Source organism: Gigantopelta aegis, chromosome 6 (genome assembly GCF_016097555.1).
Source record: "Gigantopelta aegis isolate Gae_Host chromosome 6, Gae_host_genome, whole genome shotgun sequence".
Taxonomy (NCBI): Eukaryota; Metazoa; Mollusca; class Gastropoda; order Neomphalida; family Peltospiridae; genus Gigantopelta; species Gigantopelta aegis.
The window spans coordinates 67,426,440-67,449,928 of NC_054704.1; the positions used below are offsets into that span (position 1 = coordinate 67,426,440).

At 34.9% G+C, this 23,489-nt stretch overlaps 1 protein-coding gene across 2 annotated transcripts in view; it reads left to right on the plus strand.

Moving 5' to 3' along the window:
* The window catches only part of LOC121376247 (TBC1 domain family member 4-like), an 80,203-nt gene that overhangs the window by 51,039 nt on the left and 5,675 nt on the right, over positions 1-23,489 (plus strand). The window contains exons 7-18 of one of the 2 annotated variants that reach the window (XM_041504070.1): positions 1,568-1,669; positions 4,000-4,083; positions 5,271-5,518; positions 6,489-6,658; positions 8,483-8,617; positions 9,775-9,792; positions 17,382-17,543; positions 18,244-18,402; positions 19,706-19,857; positions 21,272-21,364; positions 21,962-22,121; positions 22,825-22,994. In XM_041504070.1, the coding sequence (XP_041360004.1) occupies positions 1,568-1,669; positions 4,000-4,083; positions 5,271-5,518; positions 6,489-6,658; positions 8,483-8,617; positions 9,775-9,792; positions 17,382-17,543; positions 18,244-18,402; positions 19,706-19,857; positions 21,272-21,364; positions 21,962-22,121; positions 22,825-22,994 (1,653 nt within the window). The remainder of the gene's footprint in view (positions 1-1,567; positions 1,670-3,999; positions 4,084-5,270; positions 5,519-6,488; positions 6,659-8,482; positions 8,618-9,774; positions 9,793-17,381; positions 17,544-18,243; positions 18,403-19,705; positions 19,858-21,271; positions 21,365-21,961; positions 22,122-22,824; positions 22,995-23,489) is intronic. The other variant, XM_041504071.1, reaches the window with a different exon arrangement.

A 23,489-nucleotide genomic window follows, 5' to 3' on the forward strand; every position in this document is an offset into this window, starting at 1 on the left:
TTACTTACAATTTTAAATCTATTGCTATTTTAATACTATTTCACTTATGAGTCTAAAATTTTAACTTTTTAAATAATTCCATATTCAGTTGGATTATCGGGGTTTTTTGTGTATCTGTTTTAATAAATTAATTTAACAGTGGTGCATTGCAGTGGCCTGAAAAAATATCCCAAATATTATATACTTATGCTAATTTTCCCAGCCCATTAAGACATGGGACCCTGGCAAAAAATCCTGGATAAATCCCTAAAAACAGTGTAAACAAGATTTAAATTTTGCACTAAAAATATATCTAGTTGGGTGAGGTTTTTTTAGGTTTAAAGAGTAGATCTTTAAATTATAACTGCACAAAATGCTAACAAAAATAACCACAAAAAAACCCCACTTTTACACTCATTGTACTTACCATGTTATCAAAGATTTAGAAATTATTTGAAATGCTTATCATTTAAAATAATACTGAAAAATGAAATGCATTATATGTACAATGTAATTACCAGTATTGAATCTAGCTTTTGTCATTACAAGTTAGTATAATAGGTGGGCAGTTGATTCATTGAGTTCATATTTAGTTTCTGTCTTTGATCCTACTTTTACCGTTATTGGCTTTGGGGTATTTTCAGTGAATGTAATTACTTTGCTTCTGTAATGATACCCTAACATGCAGGGGTTAAGGCCATATCTTGCATTTAATTATTGTCCACCTACTACCTTTCAAATTCAGAATGCAAAAGACTGTTATTCATTAACATATCCAAAAATACATCAAGAAATTATGAAGTCTCCCAGTAAATCAATCGGTATGTGTCATAAAGTCATGTGATATTAAACTGACAGTGTACTAACAGTGTAATAAAAGCTAGAATTGTATTCTGTCCATGTTGACTTTCAGTGTTACTTCCTAAGTGAAGAAAGAAAGAATGTCGGTCTATGATATTCACACATGTGTCACTTGCACACCAGGGCACATACAAGGATTTCTTTATTTGTCATTGGGAGTTACACTTTCTGACTTTAGCTTCTGCACAATAACTTCAGTTCTTTAAATGGATTTTATTGGCATATATGTTCCATTTGGGGTAAGGAAGATCCTAATTAATTTTGTGGTCATTTTGGTGTTTGTTTTTGTGTGTGTGTGTGTGTGTGTGTGTGTGTGTGTGTGTGTGTGTGTGTGTGTGTGTGTGTGTGTGTGTGTGTGTGTGTGTGTGTGTGTGTGGTTTAATTCAGGTGGGTATTTATTTATTTATTTATTTATTTATTTATTTTTTATTTATTTTTTTTTCTTCAAAATTGTACTTTAGTTCCAATTGATGCATTGCATTATAACATAAACCTGGTCTTTCCTATGACTTGAAAGAACTGTGTTCATTCTGAGGTCATTAGTCTATCTAAAAATAACATTAAAACAGTATTAAACTGCTTTATACCATCTTGACATTACATTCAGTTGTATGTGGGTTTTCATTCATTTATAATATCATGCATGTTAACATTGAAATCAGCCAGTCACACTGAAATTGCCTGTCTTTGTACACTGCTGTATTTTTGTAATGTGTGTGTTTTTCAGTTTAACATCATGGATAATGACAGGAATTTGATGTTCAAATTTGACAACTTGAGAAACAGAGCCAAGAAGAGCTTGACCAATTCCTTTGAAAGTCTACTCAGGGTAAGATTTATATAGTTCTCTTAATGCCAATATTTTCATTGAACCTATTTAATGTTGATGTTTTGTGAACTCAGTGTCTTAAAAAAGAAAGAAACATATATGTTAAATCATGTTAATGACCAAAATGAGGCATTTCTGAAACTGCATTATGCTATTTCTGATGTATTATGCAGCTGATATATATTCAGCACTCCCATGTCATTTCAGCATTCAGCATTGCTGACGTAAAAGCTGAAATAAAATTCACATCAGCATTTTTCATGCTGACACAACTTCAGTTTAAGTTTCAACCAAAAAAAATCTCTAATAAAATTTGTGGTACATGTTTAATAGTAGATTAATCATCATATTCAAATCCAGCTATTTTAAGCACAGTTCATATGTTAACCAATTTTAAGCTAATGCATAAACATTTGATTAAGATGTACCTTTGTTGCTGATGTTATTGTATGTTTGTTTGTTAAAGCTGCAGTCCCTGGAATATTTTTATTATTTAAGCATTTAGAATGGATGATCCAGTTCTGTTTGGTACATATAATGTCCACCACATCGCTATAGTTTGGCAATGCTTGCTTATCTACATTATTGCGCTGAGCTTTTCACGTGATTTTGAACAACTTTAACTGTCTTGATTGAGAGGTCGTCTCATATCTCATGATGTATCATGCAGCTGATTTATATTCAGCACTCCCATGTCACTTCAGCATTCAGCTTTGCTGACGTAAAAGCTGAAGTAAAATTGATTCACTTCAGTTTAAGTGTCAACCCAAAAAAATTCCCTAATAACATTTGTGGTATACCATATGTTTAGCAGTAGATTAATCATCATATTATTGTGCCTCATTCAAATCCAGCTATTTTAAGCACTGTTCAAATGTTAATAATTAAATTTTCTTTGTGTCTATACACTTTACGGCAATCTGATTGGTCCAGCTTTTTTTCGTTCATATCTCGATGAACCAAACAAATTTAAGCCACGCCTACTACCACACACACACACACACACACACACACACACACACTCGCACTACTTTTGTGCAACAAGCCGGATTATTCTGGCAATCATATTTAAATATTTTGAAGAAAACACTTGAAAGCTACAAAAAATGTATACGATAAATTAATGGAAAATGCTATAGCAGAGTAGACATATCGATCTATATGCATTGATTTAAAAAAAAAAAAAAAAAAAAAACCTCTTCGCTAATCATTACATGAGACTCGGTCATTGGTCAAAGAAATCATGTAGGAAACTTCACGCCTGTAACTTACTTGTAAGTGATGTTCTACAGCTGTTGGCGAAAATTAAACGGTTCCACCAACAGCATAAATGTTAGACACGTTCTCTTCATTCACTTTCATAAAATATAAACTAAACACGAATAGGACAATTCCTTCCAATACAACTAAATGATCCGTAAAAATGCACAGCAGTTAGAGGAAATGACGTCATTTAAAAAAACATCACGATTCAAATAATAGTGAATGAACGTTCGCATTCTTATGCGACATAAGTATCAATGAAGTTTGCACAAACAATACTACAGGCATATTTAAAGCTAAACAAAATAAATTCAGTTATGTATTGTTAAAGTATGCATATAAATTTAATTATAAGATTTTACCGCAATTATTTTTTGGTTCATGCAAGTATGAACCGAAAAAGCGATGTGCACACTTTTGTATGACCCTCTATGCGAGATCATACAGTGTGCAATTAGTTTTTTCGGTTCATACTTGCATGAATCAAAAAATAATTGCGGTCAATTCTTAAATCAATTTTAAACTAGTGCATAAACATTTAAGATACTAGTATACCTTTGTTGTTGATGTTATTGTATGTTTGTTTGTTTGTTTGTTAAAATAATTATGAATTATTGAGTTATCACTGATTCAAGTTTCTTAACAAATTTATATAAATATTCATATGTGCTATTGTTCCTTCTATTATGTATCTGTGTTTCTCATGCATTGTTATACATATTACATGTATGTTGATGTGTGTGTGTGTGTGTGTGTGTGTGTGTGTGTGTGTGGATTAGAGAGGGTCTCATGGGATACCAGTCACTTTGTACTGAATGTGTTTACCCTCTGAAAATAAAGAATTTTATTATTATTATTATTATTTATTATTCTTATAGGCATTAAAAAATATTCTGAGGCCGAGTATTTTAGCTGAAGCAAATTACTGTTAGTTCAGTATTTATTTTTGCTGAGGCCAATTTCTGAATTTTGATGTTAACATATTCAACACTTGAGGTTGCTAAAACAGTTAAATTTTTTACGCATTAGTCATGGCTATAAAATAATCATGACACTGGGTTTTTCAGGGCAGAAAAAAAGATGATTTCATGGACGGTTTTCGACACAGAAGCGGAACCAACGAAAGTGAGGGCAGCTGGTCCAGATCAATGGTTTGTTGTTAACTTTTTTCTATACATCTATTTGTTGGCAATCTATTTCACAAAGACATGTTACCGGGAACGGAACAAGAACTCTATTATTAACGTGCGCATGTCCACAGGGGTTCAGGTATGCCTGCCCCGGACCCAGTCTCTGACTTTGTCAGTGGTTGCTTCTGGGGCAGGAAGGTAGGACATGTTACTGATTTTCTAATTGGGAAATGTGTGTTATGTACCTCAGTGGTAGAGCTCTCATTTAAAGTCCCCTGTCACAAAATGTGCTCCATTACTGCTATATCAAAGGTCGTGGTTGTGCTGTCTTGTCTGTGGGAATGTGTTGGTAAAAGATCTCTTGTTGCCATTTGTATGGAGTAGCCTATATGGAAGCAACAAGTTTTCTCTCATTATCTCAACCAAGTTTCACAATAACCATTTGTTAGACAACAATTAACCATACAGACAAACTTCAATAACTCTACCTTCGATTTCTAGAACCTGACTAAATTGCTATACAAACTAGTAATAATTAATTTAAAAAAAGAGAGAGTACCGGTACCTTAGGTGTGATTGTAGCAGATTTATAAGCTGACTAATTCAAACATTATTTATTCAACTGCTTATAGTCCTTTCCACGGGGAACGCTTTTTTCATACTATGGAGTTTACTACAAGTTACTTATTTCTGAGCAGATTGTTTTCTAAATTGCACACAAAAAGATTTGTGGTTTGTTTTTTGTTATTCCAAAACACTTTTACTTTTCTTCTTACATCAAACCAAACTTCACTATATGCATGAACAAATGTTCAGAATAATGGTTTTGTTGTTTTTATACTAACTGCTCATTGATCAATCTAGTGCATAACTTCATTTCATTTTAACTTATTTTCGTGCTTGTATCCAATTAAGGTTCAAGCACGCTGTCCTGGGCACATACCTTAGCTATCTGGGCTGTCTGTCCAGGACAGTGGGTTAGTTGTTATTTTTTTAGTGGTTAGTGAGAGAGAAGAGAGTGTAGTGGCCTTACACCTATCCATTGAGCCCTTAAGAACCCACTCTGGGTTGGAGCCGGTACCGGGCTGCAAACCCTGTACCTACCAGCCTGTAGTCCGATGGCTTAACCACTGTGCCACTGAGGCCAGTTCATAACTTTAAAACAAATTGGATGGTATTAACGGGTTATTGTAATGATTGTTTCGCAGGATTCTCAGATGTCGACCCCAGACGCTTCACCTGTGTCGTCCCCAGTAGTCAAGGAGTTTCACCACCAGTTTCCTAGTCCTCCACACTCCCCCGAGGGACACCGCAAACGCAGTTCCACCGTCGGTGCTATCCCCGATCCTGCAATCACGGCTAGTCGGAGAAACATTGGACAGCGGCGTCAGACAGAAGCCAAGCTGTCTGTTGAAAACTATAACAACAACCACCTCCGGAGTCCATTGAAAAACATGTAATACAGGACAAAACGTTTTGGGAGTGGGTTGTAGCAGATTACAGTGAAACCTCTCAATAAACTGGAATTCCCGTCAAAATCGGATGTTTACAGAGTCCCTTTTTAAAAACCAAGACAGAACTTAACCTTTCTAAACCGGATCCCTCTTAAAACCAGACATTTGTCTTGGTTCCGAGGGTGTCCGTTTTAGATGGGTGAGTGTATCCGGTTTAGAGGGATTTCACTGTATAACTCTGATTATCGATAGTTGGAGATCAGTTGAAAATTTAGTAGCAACTACTATTTAACGTTTTAGAATTATGTAGCAATGTCTATGTAGCGAATTGCAATGCGATGCTGAATAAGATGCACCCTGAGCTTTTTAGTGTTAGTATTGTTTTATTATCATGTATGTACTTATCATCGTGTTCTTGATTTAAAGTTTTAAACAGCTTTTGTGTTTTGTGGTTTGTTCTGTGACAGGAGGGAGCACCGCTTTGTTACTACTAGCCTCGTACGTTGGAAACTAATGTGGTATATTTGAACGAGGCTACATATTTATTTATTTTTTTGTTGGCCTTTATTTTCGCGTGGAATATATTTTCACGAATTTCATTCACATGCGAAAAACGCAAAAATAAATTCCACGCGAAAATAAAGTATTCTACAGTATCAAAGGCCGTGGTATGTACTACCCTGTCTGGGGGATGGTGCATATAAAAGATCCCTTGCTGCTAATCGAAAAGAGTAGCCCATGAAGAGGCGACAGCGGGTTTCCTTTCTCAATATCTGTGTGGTCCTTAACCATATGTTCGACTCTTTATAACGTAATTAAAATGTGTTGAGTGCGTCATTAAATAAAACATTTCTTTCTTTTTTTTCTTTCTTTATAATGTAATTAAGATGTGGTGATTGCATTATTAAATAAACATTACTCATATTCATATAATTGACCTGTAAAATGATATGTACTTTATGCCTATTGCAGGTTTCTTCTGGCCGGCTGCCCCAGTCCGAGCACGCCTGACGAGTCATGCACGTCTCCTATGGAAGACCTGTCGTTACTGGCCACACCCCGGAGAATAAGTTCTTGGCGGCAGGCGATATTTAACAAGGTTGTGACACCGGTACAGTTCTCAGACTCAGACCCACTGACTCGTAAGTTTTATACACTGAAACACTTAAAAGTTGGACCCTCTGTAAACTGGAATTCCATTGAAATCAGATGTTTTTATGATCCCTTTTTAACTATCAGTACAGAACAGACCCTCTTTAAACCAGACTTCTTACTTGGTCTTGTTGGGACATTGCTCAGTGGTAAAGTACTCGCCTAATACATGGTTGGACTGGGATCGATCCCCGTCGGTGGTCCCATTGGGTTCCAGCCAGTGCACCACAACTGGTAGATCAAAGGCTGTGGTATGTGCTATCCTGCCTGTGGGATGGTGCATATAAAAGATCCCTTGCTACTAATGGGAACATGTGGCAGGTTTCCTCTCTAAGACTATGTCAGAATTACAAAATGTTTGACATCCATTAGCCGATGATTAATAAATCAATGTGCTCTAGTGGTGTCATTAAACAAAACAAACTTTTAACGTTTTTAGTTCTGTGGGTGTCTGATTTAGATGGGTTTCACTGTATTTTAAAACCGACATCCAGCCAATAGGGGCTCAGTGGTAGAGCGCTCGCCTGAAGTGTGATAGGTTGCAGGATTTATCACTCTCTATGTTTTGTTCCATCTCAATTAGTGCCCTGTAACTGGTACATCAAAGGCACTGGTATGTACTATCCTGCCTATGGAACAGTTCTACTCTATTGGTAGGAGCAGAATATGTTGCAGCAATAAGTTTCCTCTCTCCATCTCTACCAAGTGTTGAAATAACCACATGTTCGACAACAAAGAGCCACAGTTAACACATGTGCTGGTGGGTAAATCAAATCCCATAGACAGCAGTGACATATATGGCTAAAACTACTATACGCAATGTTTCAGTTAACATATACACCATGGATCTAAACACTACAAAAATGAATAGGAGAGACTGAAGGGTTACGCTACTAGTTTCAGATGTAATAGGAAGCATCTTTGATTACCTCAGTTCCACACATTTTGTTATTCATTGTTTCAAGCACAATAGTAACTGATACTCTGAAAGTAGTTCATATTAAATTACAAGAATATATACTAGCCAGATGAAACAACACTTCATGACTAAGTCCTGTCACATATTTCCCCAGTGGCCAGCCTTATTTAATTTGACATTCAAAGCTAGGTGAACTTTGACCCAGTGATATGCCACACTGTGATAAGTTACACATAACTATAAAATATACATGTATAATTACAAACTTCCCACCGTTATACAATTTACTCTATTCTGATTGGATGACTTCACTAAAAAAACCTGAATGTTATCCTTTGATAAACCTCAGATTTATAAAAGAGGTCATGGAAAGTAATTTGCAAACTAATTTATTTGTATTTTTAACTAAATAAGTTGTGTTTGTAATTTTTAAACATTTTTCACATTATTTTGTGAATTTATTGATGTATAACAATCACAAATTTAGTATAAAATCACTTTGCTACGCTATGCGATTTTATATAATTTGTGACTGTTATACATCGAACCATTTGTGACACCCAATAGCTGATGTGTATTTTTGTGCTGGGGTGTCGTTAACATTCATTCATTCATGCATTCGTTGTACATTGATAAATTCACAAAAAATTACTAACAATTCTTTTAATTTTGACAATATTTGTTTGAATTGTAGTTCACATTCATAATAACATTCTGATGTTGACTAAATTGGCAAAAAACATCTTACTGTCTGACATCTTTTTCATGCAATGAATGAATTTCAAGTTTGTTCATTTCCGGTCTTGTATGTGTTCTATTGTAGTCAAAGATAAAAATATCTGCACATTTTGGACATTCTGTTACATACTGTAACATTTTAATTTGTTTTTTTCAGAAGATGATTTAGGAACCGACAGAACTGAAAAAAAGGAAAAGCTGACTCCATTTCAACTGAGGTGTCTTTGGAAGAAAGCAATTTTAGAAACACTGCTGCTTATTAGAATGGAACGTGAAAATCACAATCTGCAAGGTACGTGTATTATTCATTCAAACAAACTTTGGTAGTTTTATGCTTTTCTTGATTATATAGCACATAGTGAAATATAGTGAAATAGAAATATAACTGGCCTTTTTCCCCTCTGAAAAATATTTTCTGTTTTTCTTTATGTGTTTTTTTATTACTATAGTAATAATTTAAACATTAGGCTACTGCTCAGTTACCTGTGGGAAAGTGAATTTAAAAGATCTTTTGCTGCTGTTTGGTAATACTAGCCTTCGTGATGGCAGACTAAATGTCAAAGTAACCTTATTTTAAACACCAGATAGCCATAGTTTAAAATGTGCTGAGATGTTTAAAATGTGCTGAGATGTTGTTAAACAAGTATTTTGTTTCTAGAAACATAATGTGCCCGCCATAACTAATCTTTGCTTGATGTTTTATCAGTTACAGACAGAAGGTCTGAGAAATGTGTATTTAATCATTTGATATTGCTGTACGTGCACACTTTGCTACACATTTTGTTATGTGATATTTTCTATTTAAAAATTGAAAAAACCCATTTGCGCTGGGGTATCATTAAACATGCATGCATTCATTTATTCATTGTTGAAACTTCTTTGATGACAATTTTGGTGTTCATCAGAACAGTGTTGTGAATTTTAGATGTTTTCAACTGAATGGAGTTATTTGTTAGTAAACAATATATATTCAAGATTCTTAGACATGCATCCTACTTGGAATAATAAGTCTCCTGTTTTGAATCATAAATACCCTAATCAGGGTTTCTGCCAGAGGGTAAATCGGGTATTATATATATATATATATATATATATATTTTTTATTTTGTTTTTTTTGTTGACAAAACTAATTACTCTTATCATTACTGTATGATTTTCTTAACTCTAATCCTAAGCCCCCCTACCCCCTGTTAACTGTGGTTACATTCAATCCCATGGTGCCATAACCAAATATTTCTTTCTGGCAGAAACACTATTGATGGAGATATTTGTATATATAATAATGTCCAAAACAAGATGTTATTTTGACTCGATTATAGTAAAATCTGTATTGAAAGGCACTAGCTTGTTAAGTTTATTTATAATGATTGGTAGAAACTATATCTATATGCTTACTGTACACCCTCATTAGGTTCATTCATACTGAATTCTGCACGCTAATTTTTTCAGCTGGTGATTCCACTCAAGGTATTAGTTTGCACCTGTAGAGTGTACTTTTAACTTTGCGGTGAAGGGCTGAATGCTGTTAATATGCTACATATGTATGTGTGTGTGCATAAGTTAATTAAGCATTGCATTAGTTAATTAAGCATGAGCCATTCTTACATCATTTGAGGAACTGATAATATTTTGGTGGATTATGTTAGTAGTAGAACATATCAGTCGTAAAAAAAAAAAAAAAAAAAATGACTATTAAATTATTTTCTTAAACTGAAGGTAAACCAGCAATTTGTGATTTTATTTTATATTGGCTAACCAAGTGAAAAACAAATACTAAAATAAATAGATTGGACAGACCTATTGAGAAAAGTAAATGTACATCACAAATTCAGCTTCATATTTGATGAATTCAACAAGAAGTTAAACCCTGTCTCAGTTTTCAGGATTTTTAATTTAATGAGAAAATTTTTTGCGGTTCTGTTCTTTTGTCATCACTGGAACTCATTAGAAACTGTTCTAAAGTAATCACAGTAATTGATTGTCTTACATCATAACGAGTCGTGCATTTTCGCTTCCCTAATTGTGCTGACACGCTACTGGAAATGATTGTTTCTGTAAAATCTAGAGGCTTGTGTTTTTCAGGGTACAATAAGATGTATAATTTAACAGACACATGTTTAATTAATCAGCTGCTGAGAATTTAGTGAATTTAACATTTTGGTGATGGAGCTATCTAGTATGCTTTGTAAATGTCACAGATGTTATATGCTTCTAGATAAGCTTTACCTTTAATAGTGGATTTATCTCGCCAATACAGGATCATTCCAGTATTTATAATGTTACCAGAATGTTATTCAACTTTAGATTATCTAAATAGATTTTGGAAATGATCAGCAAATAAATTGACTGGTTTTCACAGAAAATGGCCAACTTTAAAAAAAAAAAAAATTGGCTACTGTGACAAAACTGACTAATAAACATTGCCTAAAATCTTCTCTTTTGTGTGTGTTTTTTCCTTTTTTTCAATATAATCTATCAATTACTATAATTATGGTTCTTTGGGTTAAAACTTACTAAATGGTAGCTTGGTGGGAACTGTAAACTATTATTTTTCTCAAAATATTTTTCCATGATTTGTTTTAAAATTATATCATTCTTTGCTATTTTCAAATGTTTTTGCTTTATATTTTTGGAAATTCAGTGTTATTTCATATTTTAAAATTTATTTTATTATGCTTTATTGATATGGCATATAGATTGCACCAGAACAGTGCATGCATGTACTTGAAACTAGTATAACTTGTTATGTAGGTTAAATGACAGTGATGCCACAATCCCTGCAATTAAGAAAATGTACACGGCAAAAAAACATGCCATTGAAAAAAACCCTGAATATAGTTCAAGGCAAAAAAAAAGTGCCATGGAGAATTAAAATCTGTCATTGTTGATTGCCGTGGGCAATTGCAAGAGTTGATGCCATAACATGCTACTAATCCTAAAGCTGATCTTGATATAAGCTAATATTTGGGTTAATCCTATACGTGTAGATGGTTGGTTGGGTACATTGTGTGAGTTAGCTAACTTCTTGACATGTAGTCTGGGTCATACGAGAGAGCAGGAGTCCAACAAACATGAAACCAGTGGTTTGTATGTATTTTCTTCAGTTATAGTTGGTTAAATAATGTGTCTTATACATGTCTGACATATGTGTAGGTACCTTGAATAGGTATGTGGTTAGTAAAAGGCTTTAATTGTTGACACCAGAACAGAGGTTAACATTTAATATTTTGTAATCTTTGTAAGGCATGTAGTTTATGCTGTCTTCACTTGGTTATATTGCTTTATGAGAGCCATTTGTGAGTTTTCAGTTATCTCAGGCTTTTGAAATAGATATACTGTGGAAAGAAATAAGGGAACACATCGAATTGTAGACCAAATTTAATTCACTACTAGCATAGTAATGTCTGTACTTCATACCAAGTTGTAATGTGGGATTGAATGTCTGTAGTGTTGACTGTGCTGCCTATATGTTCCCAGTCAACTTGTGACAATATGAATTGACTTTTGATGCAGTCATTATTTCTTGTTGTAATCTGTGTGATCCTTTATTTCTTTTCATCAGTATATGTATATTAAACTAATACCACAATGTTGTAATTCATAGTTAGGCTGTTTGTCAGTATTTTCAAGGGCTGGGATGGATGGTGATTTAGCTCATTTGGTAGAGCATTTGCCTGATGTTCTATAGGCCCATAAGATCGAACCTTTTCACTGACCCAACCAGTGTCCCATGACTGGTATATCAAAGGCTGTGGTATATGCTATTCTAGCCCAGTAGTAGATAACAGTGATGAAAATAAGCAGAAGTTTTCACGAGTTCATCAGACAAATACATATAGAAAACTCACTTGTCCGACAGTATTTTACTTGTCCAAATAAATAGTTTGTTTTATTCAAGTACAAGGACAATGTTTTTCATTGCTCAGAATTAAACTTCATTGAACATTTTCACTTGTCCACTGGACAACCACTAAGGTAGATTTTGTTTGTATGAGCAGATTTTCACTTGTCAGGACAAACGGACAAGTGCGTATTTCGAATACTGGATAACTGTGACTTGAAGTGCAAGCTATGATAGGATTATTTGTTCTCAGTGAACCTGTAAGGTGTTTCAGTGGGCCTGCTAGTACCCCTCAGTTGGTACATAAAAGGCCATGGTTTGTGCTGCCCTGTCTATATGAAAGTACAAATAATCTTTGGTGAGGGTAGCCCATGTTGCAGCAGAGAGTTTCCTCCCACTCTGGACTTACTGTTGAAGTAACCACATGTTAGGCACCAAATAGCTGTAGGGTGCGGGATTTAGCTCAGTCAGTTGAGTATTCGTCTGAGGTGCTTGTGTCGCAGGATCGAACCACCTCGGTGGATCCATTCACCTGATTGGGTTTTTTCTCGTTCCAACCAGTGCACCACAACTGGACATGGGCTATGGTATGTGCTTTCCTGTCTGTGGGAAAGTGCATATGAAAGATCCCTTGCTGAATTAGAAAAAATGTAGCAGGTTTCCTCTGATGGCTACGAGTCAGAATTACCAAATGTTTGACATCCAATAGCCGATGATTAATTAATCAATGTGCTCCAATGGTGTCATTAAACAAAACAAACTTTTAACAAATAGCTGTAGTTCAAAATGTGCTGAGGTCTCATTCAGTAAAGCTATCTTTCCTTTCCTCTGTTCAGCATTGTTTGTTACAAGATATATGCTTACTTGCTAGACACTCTTAACATATTGTACTGACTGTACTGTTACTAAACTGGGTCCTTTGCTTCGTGCTAGGCTATTTCATTCTGTATGGATCACGATCAGTCGTGGTGTTCAAAGGTAAGTACACAATGTAATCATCCTTAGGCTCGGTGTCCCCATATGTTCACGTTCACGCTAGACCTTTGGTTACAGACTAGAGATCCAACTCCTTTGCTTTCTAAACCAAACTTTATTTCAATAGTATTTTTTGTACTTTACAAATTCATTAAAAATTTGTGTCAGTATGATTTATTTTTAGTCGATTCGTGTTTAGTAAACCGTATACTGTTAGAGTAGTATTTCACTGTTAATAGTAATAATGTAGTTAAAGTAATTTTTGTTTTTAATAGTATATATTAATTGTACAGATAATTCAAGTCTTTTAATATTAGTATATATGATAGACACAATATAAGACACGTTAAAATGGGGAAAAGCAACTTAATGTATTTTTTTCCACACACTGTTATACAATGTATTTTGAAGGTATTGCTCCATCACGTTTGCATCATCAATCTTCATGCAATTTACTTCCAAAATAATTATTCCATTTTTGGTGGGTATGTGGGTGAAATTCTCTTTTCAAGAAAATAAGACAAAAATGAAGCAACTGCTTAGTGATTCAGAAGTGTTGAATGGGTTAGCTCACTCCCGTCTTTCCTTCTAAATTGTGATGGGTAACAGTAGCTACATGTGTCTATAAGATGTTAGACTTGCTTTAGATTCACTTTGTGTCAGGATTAGTCTGTGAATGTTGCTATAGAATAGCCTCTGTGTTGGTAGGTACTCTTTCTGTCTGTTGTTTTAAGATCCACCTTCATGTTCAAAATGGTAACCATGTGGTGCTGGGATGTCTTTCCAATGCTTTCCAGTGATTGATCAGGTGTTAATTGGTACAGATTCATCTTCGCCTGAATCTTAGAATCACGTTAGAGTCACTGTCAGTAGCTATACTTGTAAATTATGTGGAATAGCTATCCAGAGACAGGCCCCGGGACGGACATGCTTGAAACTCTAGTGGTATATGAGCATGTAAAAATTATTCGCACTCGCGGAATAGCATTCATGTTGTCACATACCTGTACCTGTCTACATATTATGTACAACCATTGCCCCATGACTGGTTTAGATTACAGATGTATATATTTCTGCTGTGTCCAAATCACTTGCCATGTGTCACCTCATAGTTGTCTTCTTGTTTTGAATACCAACACAAAAACTGTAGTAACTGTTGTAATCCAGTTTGTTATAGTGTATGTTATGATTCAAAGATGATCTAAAATGCTATAAGTTATAGCAAGAGCATTGAAGCCTTGCACTAGAGGATTTAGGAATTGTTTGTAGGCTAAAAGTTTAAATAAATTTCATCCATTCCAGTATATCACCGGCCTCGGTGGCGTCGTGGCAGGCCATCGGTCTACAGGCTGGTAGGTACTGGGTTCGGATCCCAGTCGAGGCATGGGATTTTTAATCCAGATACCGACTCCAAACCCTGAGTGAGTGCTCCGCAAGGCTCAATGGGTAGGTGTAAACCACTTGCACCGACCAGTGATCCATAACTGGTTCAACAAAGGCCATGGTTTGTGCTATCCTGCCTGTGGGGAGCGCAAATAAAAGATCCCTTGCTGCCTGTCGTAAAAAAGAGTAGCCTATGTGGCGACAGCGGGTTTCCTCTAAAAAAATGTGTGGTCCTTAACCATATGTCTGACGCCATATAACCGTAAATAAAATGTGTTGAGTGCGTCGTTAAATAAAACACTTTTCTTTCTTTCTTTCCATTCCAGTATATCATAATGTTATAGACATAAAACTACTGAGGTATGTTTGCATATAATTATTTATAAATCTCTATTATTACAGAAACTTGACATTAATGTTAATATGCTAGTTTTATTTTTGTGAAAACAGTTGGTCGTTATATCTTGATCTGCAGGGTGTTCTTGTGTTGCCTTCACGGGTGTGTGTTCTCAAGTATTCATAATTAAACTGTTAGATAGTTCCTGAAGTCTGGGTGCTTTTGGTTTATGGAAGGTGTTGGACTAAAAATATACCCCAAATACTCGTACTGAATATACAGTTGAACTTCGATAACTCAGTCTGTTGAAAACTCAGTCTCTTAAACTGATGCCCCGGTCCCCTCTGAATTCCTATACAAACTACCCTGTAGTAGTAAAAGCCTTTCAAAACTTTAGCCTCAAAAATGTTCCAAGACCTAGATCTCACAAAGTAATGTATTGTCACAGTATAAATATTTAGACTTCCAAACTCTAAGTGTATACCGTAATCAAGCTATTGTTGCCAATAGTACTTGTAGAAGAATGAATTGGTCCAGCCGTACAAAATGTGCGTGTATCAACAAGTGTTGGCAATCAATGTTTCTGGTAATAAAGGTTCGTCGACCGAGTGGAATGAAATGTGCATATTTATTTGGCCTTCGGTTTTTGCACACAGTAAATATATGGTACATGATGGTTAATTCCAGATGCAGTTTGGCTATCATCAAAGATGGTACCTGCATTCTGATTAAATGTTACTAAGTCTTTTTTAATATAATTTACACGGATATAAAAGACAGTAGATGTTACAATTTAGGGCAGGATTTAGCTCAGTCAGTTGAGTGCTTGCTTGAGGTGCATGCATCACAGGATTGCGACCACCTCGGTGGATCCATTCAACTCAATGGATTTTTTCTCTTTCCAACCAGTGCACCACAACTGGTCAAAGGCTGTGGTATGTGTTTTTTTGTGTGTGGGAAAGTGCATATAAAAGATCCCTTGATGCATTAAGAACAATTTAGCGGGTTTCCTCTGATGGCTATGTGTCCGAATTACCAAATGTTTGACATCCAATAGCCAGTGATTAATTAATCAATGTGCACCAGTGGTGTCATTAAACAAAACAAACTTTATGTTACAATTTTGTGATTTACAGTAGTTTTGTTATTCTGAACATTTCTGTTGAGAAATCATATTTACATGTAAAAAATGATTGCACCTAATGCTATTTAATAACACTCATGTTTCATTTCAAGTATCTTAATTACGATGTCCTGAAATCTGTACAATACATCAACTCTATCATTTATTTTTGCTTATTTATATTTATATATATATATATTTGTGTGTGCCTTCTGTTTTCATTTTATCTATTAATAAATATATTTACATGCATATGCATGTATGTCAACTTCATTTTATATTGTTATATAATTATTACAGTATACACAAAAGGAATGTAGTTTTCTCACAACACTAACAAAATCATACAGTTTACTTGCAGTTTGCAACTTGAATGTCCCATAATATGTGAATTCTAAAACTTACATCCCCTGAAATTCAAACTATTTCTGTCTCCTTTATTACTGAATTATCGAAGTTTGACTGTATCATGATTCATGAAAGAGAAATGTATAGTGATTTTCTCTAGATATTGTCTGTTTATTAATGCATTGTATTTATATATACAATGAAACCTGTCAAAACCGGACCCTCTGTAAACTGGAATTTCCCCAAACCGGACATTTTTCATAGTCCCTTCTTAAAAATAAGTACAAAACTTAACCTCTCTAAACCGAATACCTCAAAACACCGGATATTTTACTTGGTCCCTAGGGTGTCCGATTTAGAGGGGTTTCACGGTATATAATCTTTGTGACTTGTGAGTGAGTGTGTGTGTGTGTGTGTGTGTGTGTGTGTGTGTGTGTGTGTGTGTGTGTGTGTGTGTGTGTGTGTGTGCGTGCGTGCGTGCGTGCGTGCGTGCGTGCGTGCGTGCGTGCGTGCGTGCGTGTGTGCGTGTGTGTAATTATATTTGTCACATATGGTAGGTAAATACAGAACATTTTAAGCAGGTAAAATATATGTCTCAGTACCATAAATGTTTAATGACATAATACAAATGTTCAGACAGTTTAATATCAAGCACATTAAAAAACCCAATTTAAACTATATATTTCAATATTAGGAACAGGATTAGGTACATTAATGTCTAATCCTACACATTATCTTGTTGTAAAAACATAATCATGTTTGGATATATTGGTTTTGATGTCAAATATATTTTAATTTTATTGTTTAATGTAACCCACTTAAATTGGCTAGTTTCAAACAAAAAATACTTTTACAGTAACCTTGGTAATTAATTGATGCATTGCTGCTCTTAAACTGTGTTTGCTGGAACATGTATTATCCTTTTCTGTTAGGCATGAGAACCAGTTAATTTTGTCTAAAAAGATTGTTCTGAATGAGAATTTGAAATGATGACCAATGAACGTGTGTCACACAGGCAGTGTTTAATATTAAACATCAATGTTTTGCAGCCCGCCAGGATGCGATTGAGCAGCAGCGTAAGAAGACAGACTACCAGGAAATAACTCCATGCTTGAAGGAGGTCACAAAGATCTGGGACGAACTGTTGGCAGCTCCCCAGCGTGGTCAGACCAAGATTTCCAGTGCAACCATTGTGGAATGTGTGAAGAAGGGTAAGAATTGAGAGAGAGATAGAGAGATAGATAGAGAGAGAGAGAGAGAGAGAGAGAGCGGGAGAGGGTGGGTGGGAGTGAGGGTTTGAGAAAGAGAGGGAGGAGGAGAGAGGGAGGGAAGAGGAGAGAGGGAGGGAGGGAGAGACAGACAGAATAACAATTGAGGGGAGGAGGGGGTAGAGAGAGATTGTTGAATGTGAAGAAAGATGAAAATTGAGAGTGAGGAGGAAGAGAGAAAGAAGAAATAAATTTATTTAAAATAAATTCAATTTATTGTAGGGATATTGTATACACATCTACCTAGTATTCTGTGGTTCTTTTTTATGCACCATATCTTTGTCTGCACATCAGCTGTAAACAGTTTTTATGCCCTGAATTGTTTATTAAACTAATTTTTGTGTGTATTTAGGTGTAAAAATTAAGTTTATGCTCTAAATAGTGTACAAAAGTGATTTTGAGTGTGCATATCGGTTGTCAAGAGTTTATGCCTTGAATAGTTGACTAAAATATTTTTCTGTGCATATCAGGTGTCAACAGTTTATGCCTTGAATAGTTTACTAAAATATTTTTCTGTGCATATTAGGTGTCAACAGTTTATGCCTTGAATAGTTTACTAAAATATTTTTAGTGTGTTTGTGTGTGTTAGGTGTAACCAGTTTTTATGTCCTAAATAATTAGCTAATTAAATTGTGTGTATCAGGTGTTCCGCGGTGTTACCGTGGTGAGATCTGGAAGTTGCTGGTGGAGCAGCACAGACTGTGTAACGTGGAAGGTGGTGCGGACACGATCCCCGAAACTCCGTACTGCGACCTGCTCCGACAGCTCACCACTCACCAGCACTCAATACTCATTGACCTCGGTAAATACAGATTTGTCATTTTAAAAAAACTTTAATTTTCTTACTTGTGTCCATTTAAGATTCAAACACACTTTCATGGGTACTCAACTCGGCTATCTGGGCAGTTCAGGATAGTTGGTTAGTGAGAGAGACTGAGCAAGAGAGTAAGAGAGAGAGAGAGAGTAAGAGAGAGAGAGAGAGTAAGAGAGAGAGAGTGAGTGAGAGTAATGTTGTGGTCTTCCACTTCCAATTTTGTTAAAACAAATACTTGGAGACAAGGAAGAAAGATAATGAATGAATGATTTGTTAGCATACTATATATCGGTCTACCTTGTACAACAATAGTTAATTTTCCTAAAAAAAATTACTGTTTACTAATAAAACTCACTCTGCATGGGAGACGGTATAGGGATGTGAACTTGGTACCGTACAACTAAAGTCTGATCGCTTAACCACTATGCCGCCACTCACTGTGTCATTGATACATACCTCTGTCCAGTACATTGACACATTACCATAAAAACAGAAGTCAGTCCTTTTAAGGGAATAACTACAGTCTAATTTTCAAAAGCTGAGCATGTCTGAAGATTTACCAGACATTGGTAACTCGGTCATCACTTGACACTATCGGCTGGTGATGAGATCAAGGATGCCAAGTGACTGCATGTGTACTGCTAGCTGTGATTGTTGACTGGTTCTTGATTATATAATGTCATTGTAAAGAGCTATTTTCAGAAAAAAAGAAAGATATGTTTTATTTAACGACACACTCTACCCTATTGGATTAATCCACCATATACAGATTTAATTATTAGTGTCTACATAAGAAGGTGTTTACTTAGATAAAATATACAATAGCTAACAAAGAAAGGAAATGTTTTATTTAACGATGCACTCAACACATTTAATTTACGGTTATATGGCGTCAGACATATGGTTAAGGACCACGCAGATATTGAGAGAGGAAACCTGCTATCACCAATTCATGGGCTATTCTTTCTGATTAGCAGCAAAGGATCTTTTATATGCACCATCCCACAGACAGGGTAGTACATACCACAGCCTTTGATATACCAGTCGTGGTGCACTAGCTGGAATGAGAAATAGCCTAATGGGCCCACCAATGGGGATCGATCTTATTTTCAGAAGTCAGATGTATGTTTGTTCACATTGTTGCTGTTGGAAAGTGAATTCCACTGTCATTTATGGTTTAAATATCATAATAATGAAATCAATATGCTCTAGTGGTGTCGTTAAACAAAACACAGTTTATCTTTTTTGTGATAGTAATGACCTGACTGTATGTGTATGCGTGTGATTGCAGGTCGCACGTTTCCTGGTCATCCGTACTTCTCGGCTCAGCTTGGTAATGGCCAGCTGGAGTTGTTCAATCTGCTGAAGGCGTACAGCCTGCTGGACGAGGAGGTCGGGTACTGCCAGGGGCTCAGCTTCGTTGTTGGGGTCCTCCTCATGCATGTAAGTTAATGGAGTCATCTCCCTTTAGTTAATGGAGTTATCTCCCAGGGGCTCAGCTTCGTTGTCGGGGTCCTCCTCGTGCATGTAAGTTAATGGAGTCATCGCCCTTATGGTTTAAAAATGTTTTTGTCCTTTTAATTAAAATGGAACTGAAATTTAGCTTCTCAGATGTTAGAGTATTTAAAGTAATAGCATGAAGATAAGATATACACTTCTGTATTTCAAGTTTTAACCTGAGTACTGCAGGCGAGATATCTCGCCCGACGTCACGCCACTCGACATACTGTACACTGTATAAAGTGCATTCCCCAATTCATATTTCCCGCCGTTTTGCACACGACACTCACCAAATATTGCAATATGAATCGTAGTTTTTTTTTTTTTAAAACATTCTGGTCAGAAAACCACTGTTATCGGGAATAATGGACATAAATACTAGACAGCTGGCCACAAATGCCCATAAGTAAATGCAACTTTTTTTATTTTTTGCCTAATTTTAATCACCATTAACTCATCTAAAAATAATAAAAATTACCAAAACCCACAAAAATAATACTTACCGATTCATATATGAACTTTATTTCATGTATTTATAAAACATTAAGTGAATATATGTCAGTTAAAATTATAAACTTGTACCCACTCAATGTGGTTTTTGTTAAAAATTAATCCAGTAGTCGAAAGGTTAAATAACCATCTTAGATCAAGGTGGTGGGCCTATTGGGCTATTACTCATTCCAGCCAGTGCACCATGACTGGTATATCAAAAGCCGTAGTATGTGCTATCCTTTTGGTGCGATGGTGCTTGTAAAAGATCTTTTGCTACTAATGGAAAAATATCGCAGATTTCGTCTCTAAGACTATATTTCAAAATTACCAAATGTTTGACATCCAATAGCTAATCAATATGCTATAGTGGTGTTAAGCAAAACAAACTTTATTAAATTTGTTTTAAATAAGCATATTCTAGAGACCAAATAGTCCTAGTTTAAATTGTGTTAAGATATTGTCAGTTCTATATTAAATTTGTTTTAAATAAGCATATTCTAGAGACCAAATAGTCCTAGTTTAAATTGTGTTAAGATGTTGTCAGTTCTATATTAAATTTGTTTTAAATAAGCATATTCTAGAGACCAAATAGTCCTAGTTTAAATTGTGTTAAGATATTGTCAGTTCTATATTCCTTTCCTTTTCCATTCTGTTTCTGGGCTAACTTGCATCAGCTCATGACTCACAGGTAGCAGATTAAATATTATAATTGACAAAAAGAAAATGCTCATTTAGAGCCTAATTTTGTTTCCTATATTGATTATATGAGTACTAAATTTCTCTGCAGACATAGTGATCTTCTGCATCCTCTGTTGAAAGAAGGAATGTATTTCTTGCATGGTTAATAATTGATATGTGTTTCTAGATGTCTGAAGATGATGCCTTTGAGACGATGAAGTACTTGATGTTTAGATTTGGTCTCCAGAAACAGTATCGACCTAACATGATGGCTCTTCAGGTTAGGAAACCTTGAAAGCTTTCTATTTGACAATATTTTACATTATTTCTTTTATAGTTGGAAATATATTGGTATTAATAATGCAGAAAGAGATAGTTGAGTAAATATTTATAACTGCGCAATAAAACCAGTTCTTATACTGTCAAATAGTTTTCTCCTTTTTTTTTTCTTTTTTTTTTTTTTTTTTTTTTTTTTTAATTTAATGACGCACTCAACACGTTATTTACGGTTATATGGCATCAGACATATGGTTAAGGACCACAAAAATATATAGAGAGGAAACCCAATGTCGCCACTTCATGGGCTACTACACTGTCAAATAAGACATATAATTCATAACAGTGATTGGGTTTTTTGGGGGTTTTGGGTTTTTTTTTAGAGTATATTACAGTACATACTATGAAGTGTTAGCTACTAAATAATATTTTATTATTTTTATTTCTAAATCGCTATACAGGACTAAAAGAATCATTCAAATGTACCTATTTGGGATGGGGCTATTCCACCCAAGGGTACATATAATTTGGTGTAAGGGATGAGGCTTGCACTTTGAATGATGGCCGTCAAAATACTAACCTGATGTGTGTTATTTTGTAGGTAAAGCTATACCAGCTGACACGTTTGATTCATGATCATCACCGAGAATTGTATGATCACTTTGAACGACATGAAATAGCGCCCACACTGTATGCCGCACCATGGTTTCTCACTCTGTTCGCCTCCCAGTTTCCTCTCGGCTTTGTTGCCCGCTGCTTTGGTTAGTCTCATGAGTAAAATATCTTTTGATTTAGTTAAATTAAAATATTTGTAGATTTAGTTTTGTCATTAAGATATAAATTGCAGATTTAGACTCAGTGAAATATTTGTAGGTTTAGTCTTAATAGTAAATTATTTGTAGATTTAGTTTCATCAGTAAAATATTTGTACATTTAGTTTCATCAGTGAAATATTTGTATATTTAGTCTTATCAATAAAATATTTGTACATTTAGCCCAAATAAAATATTTGTAAATTTAATCTCATTAGTACATCATTTGTAAATTTAGTCTCATCTTTAATATAATTGGAGATAAACTACATTTAATAATCCACATGCATCTTGAACAAAATTAACAGTTGCCACTGTCAATGGTGTAATGTGTTGTGCCTAACAAAGTAATATTACTGTTTTAAATTTGCATTGTCTGTTTCAAAACAACTGAACTACAATTAATATAATGCAGAAGATTTGAATCATACCTAATTACACAACATGTGTTTTTATCTCAATTATTTATTTAACAAGTTTAGAACTCAAAATGGAATCAAACTGTTTTTGAATTCCACTAATACTTGTGTCTAAGTTAGAAACTGTTTCAAACCTAAAAAAATTATTTAACACAAACACTTCATGTATATTACATGTCCACTATTGCTGTGTGTTCTTGCTAGACATCAAGTTTTCCTATTTTTCTTTTCAGATATGATCTTTATTCAAGGCATTGATGCTGTATTCAAAATTTCTCTAATGTTGCTTAGCAACCATCGAGAGCTCATACTGCACTGTGACTCATTTGAGTCGATAGTTGAGTTTTTGAAAACTACCTTGCCGGACATGGTTCATGTTCAGATGGAAAGGATTGTCAATCAGGTTGGTAAACACACGTCTGTCTTGCATTGCAGGTGTCCTGCTTTATATTCTGTGACTCATATGATAGATAAATACACATCCATCTTGTCCTTTATATTCTGTGACTCATGTAATAGATAAATACACATCCATCTTGTCTTTTATATTCTGTGACTCATGTAATAGATAAATACACATCCATCTTGTCTTTTATATTCTGTGACTCATGTAATAGATAAATACACATCCATCTTGTCCTTTTTATGATACAACATTAGTGAAATATCTTAAAATATCAGTGAAATAAGTGTTGTTAGTCACTCAGTGACAATAACACATTTTTGACTGAAAATTTCACTATTTCACTCTAAAATGTGTTATTGCCACTGTAGAAAGTGTTACCTTCACTGTAAGAAAGCCAGAACTATTTTGCTGCTGGTATTTTAAAAATAGATTTAAATTGCCAAAAGTTATATTATAAAACATTTTATGTTTTTTGTCAAATATGATTTATAT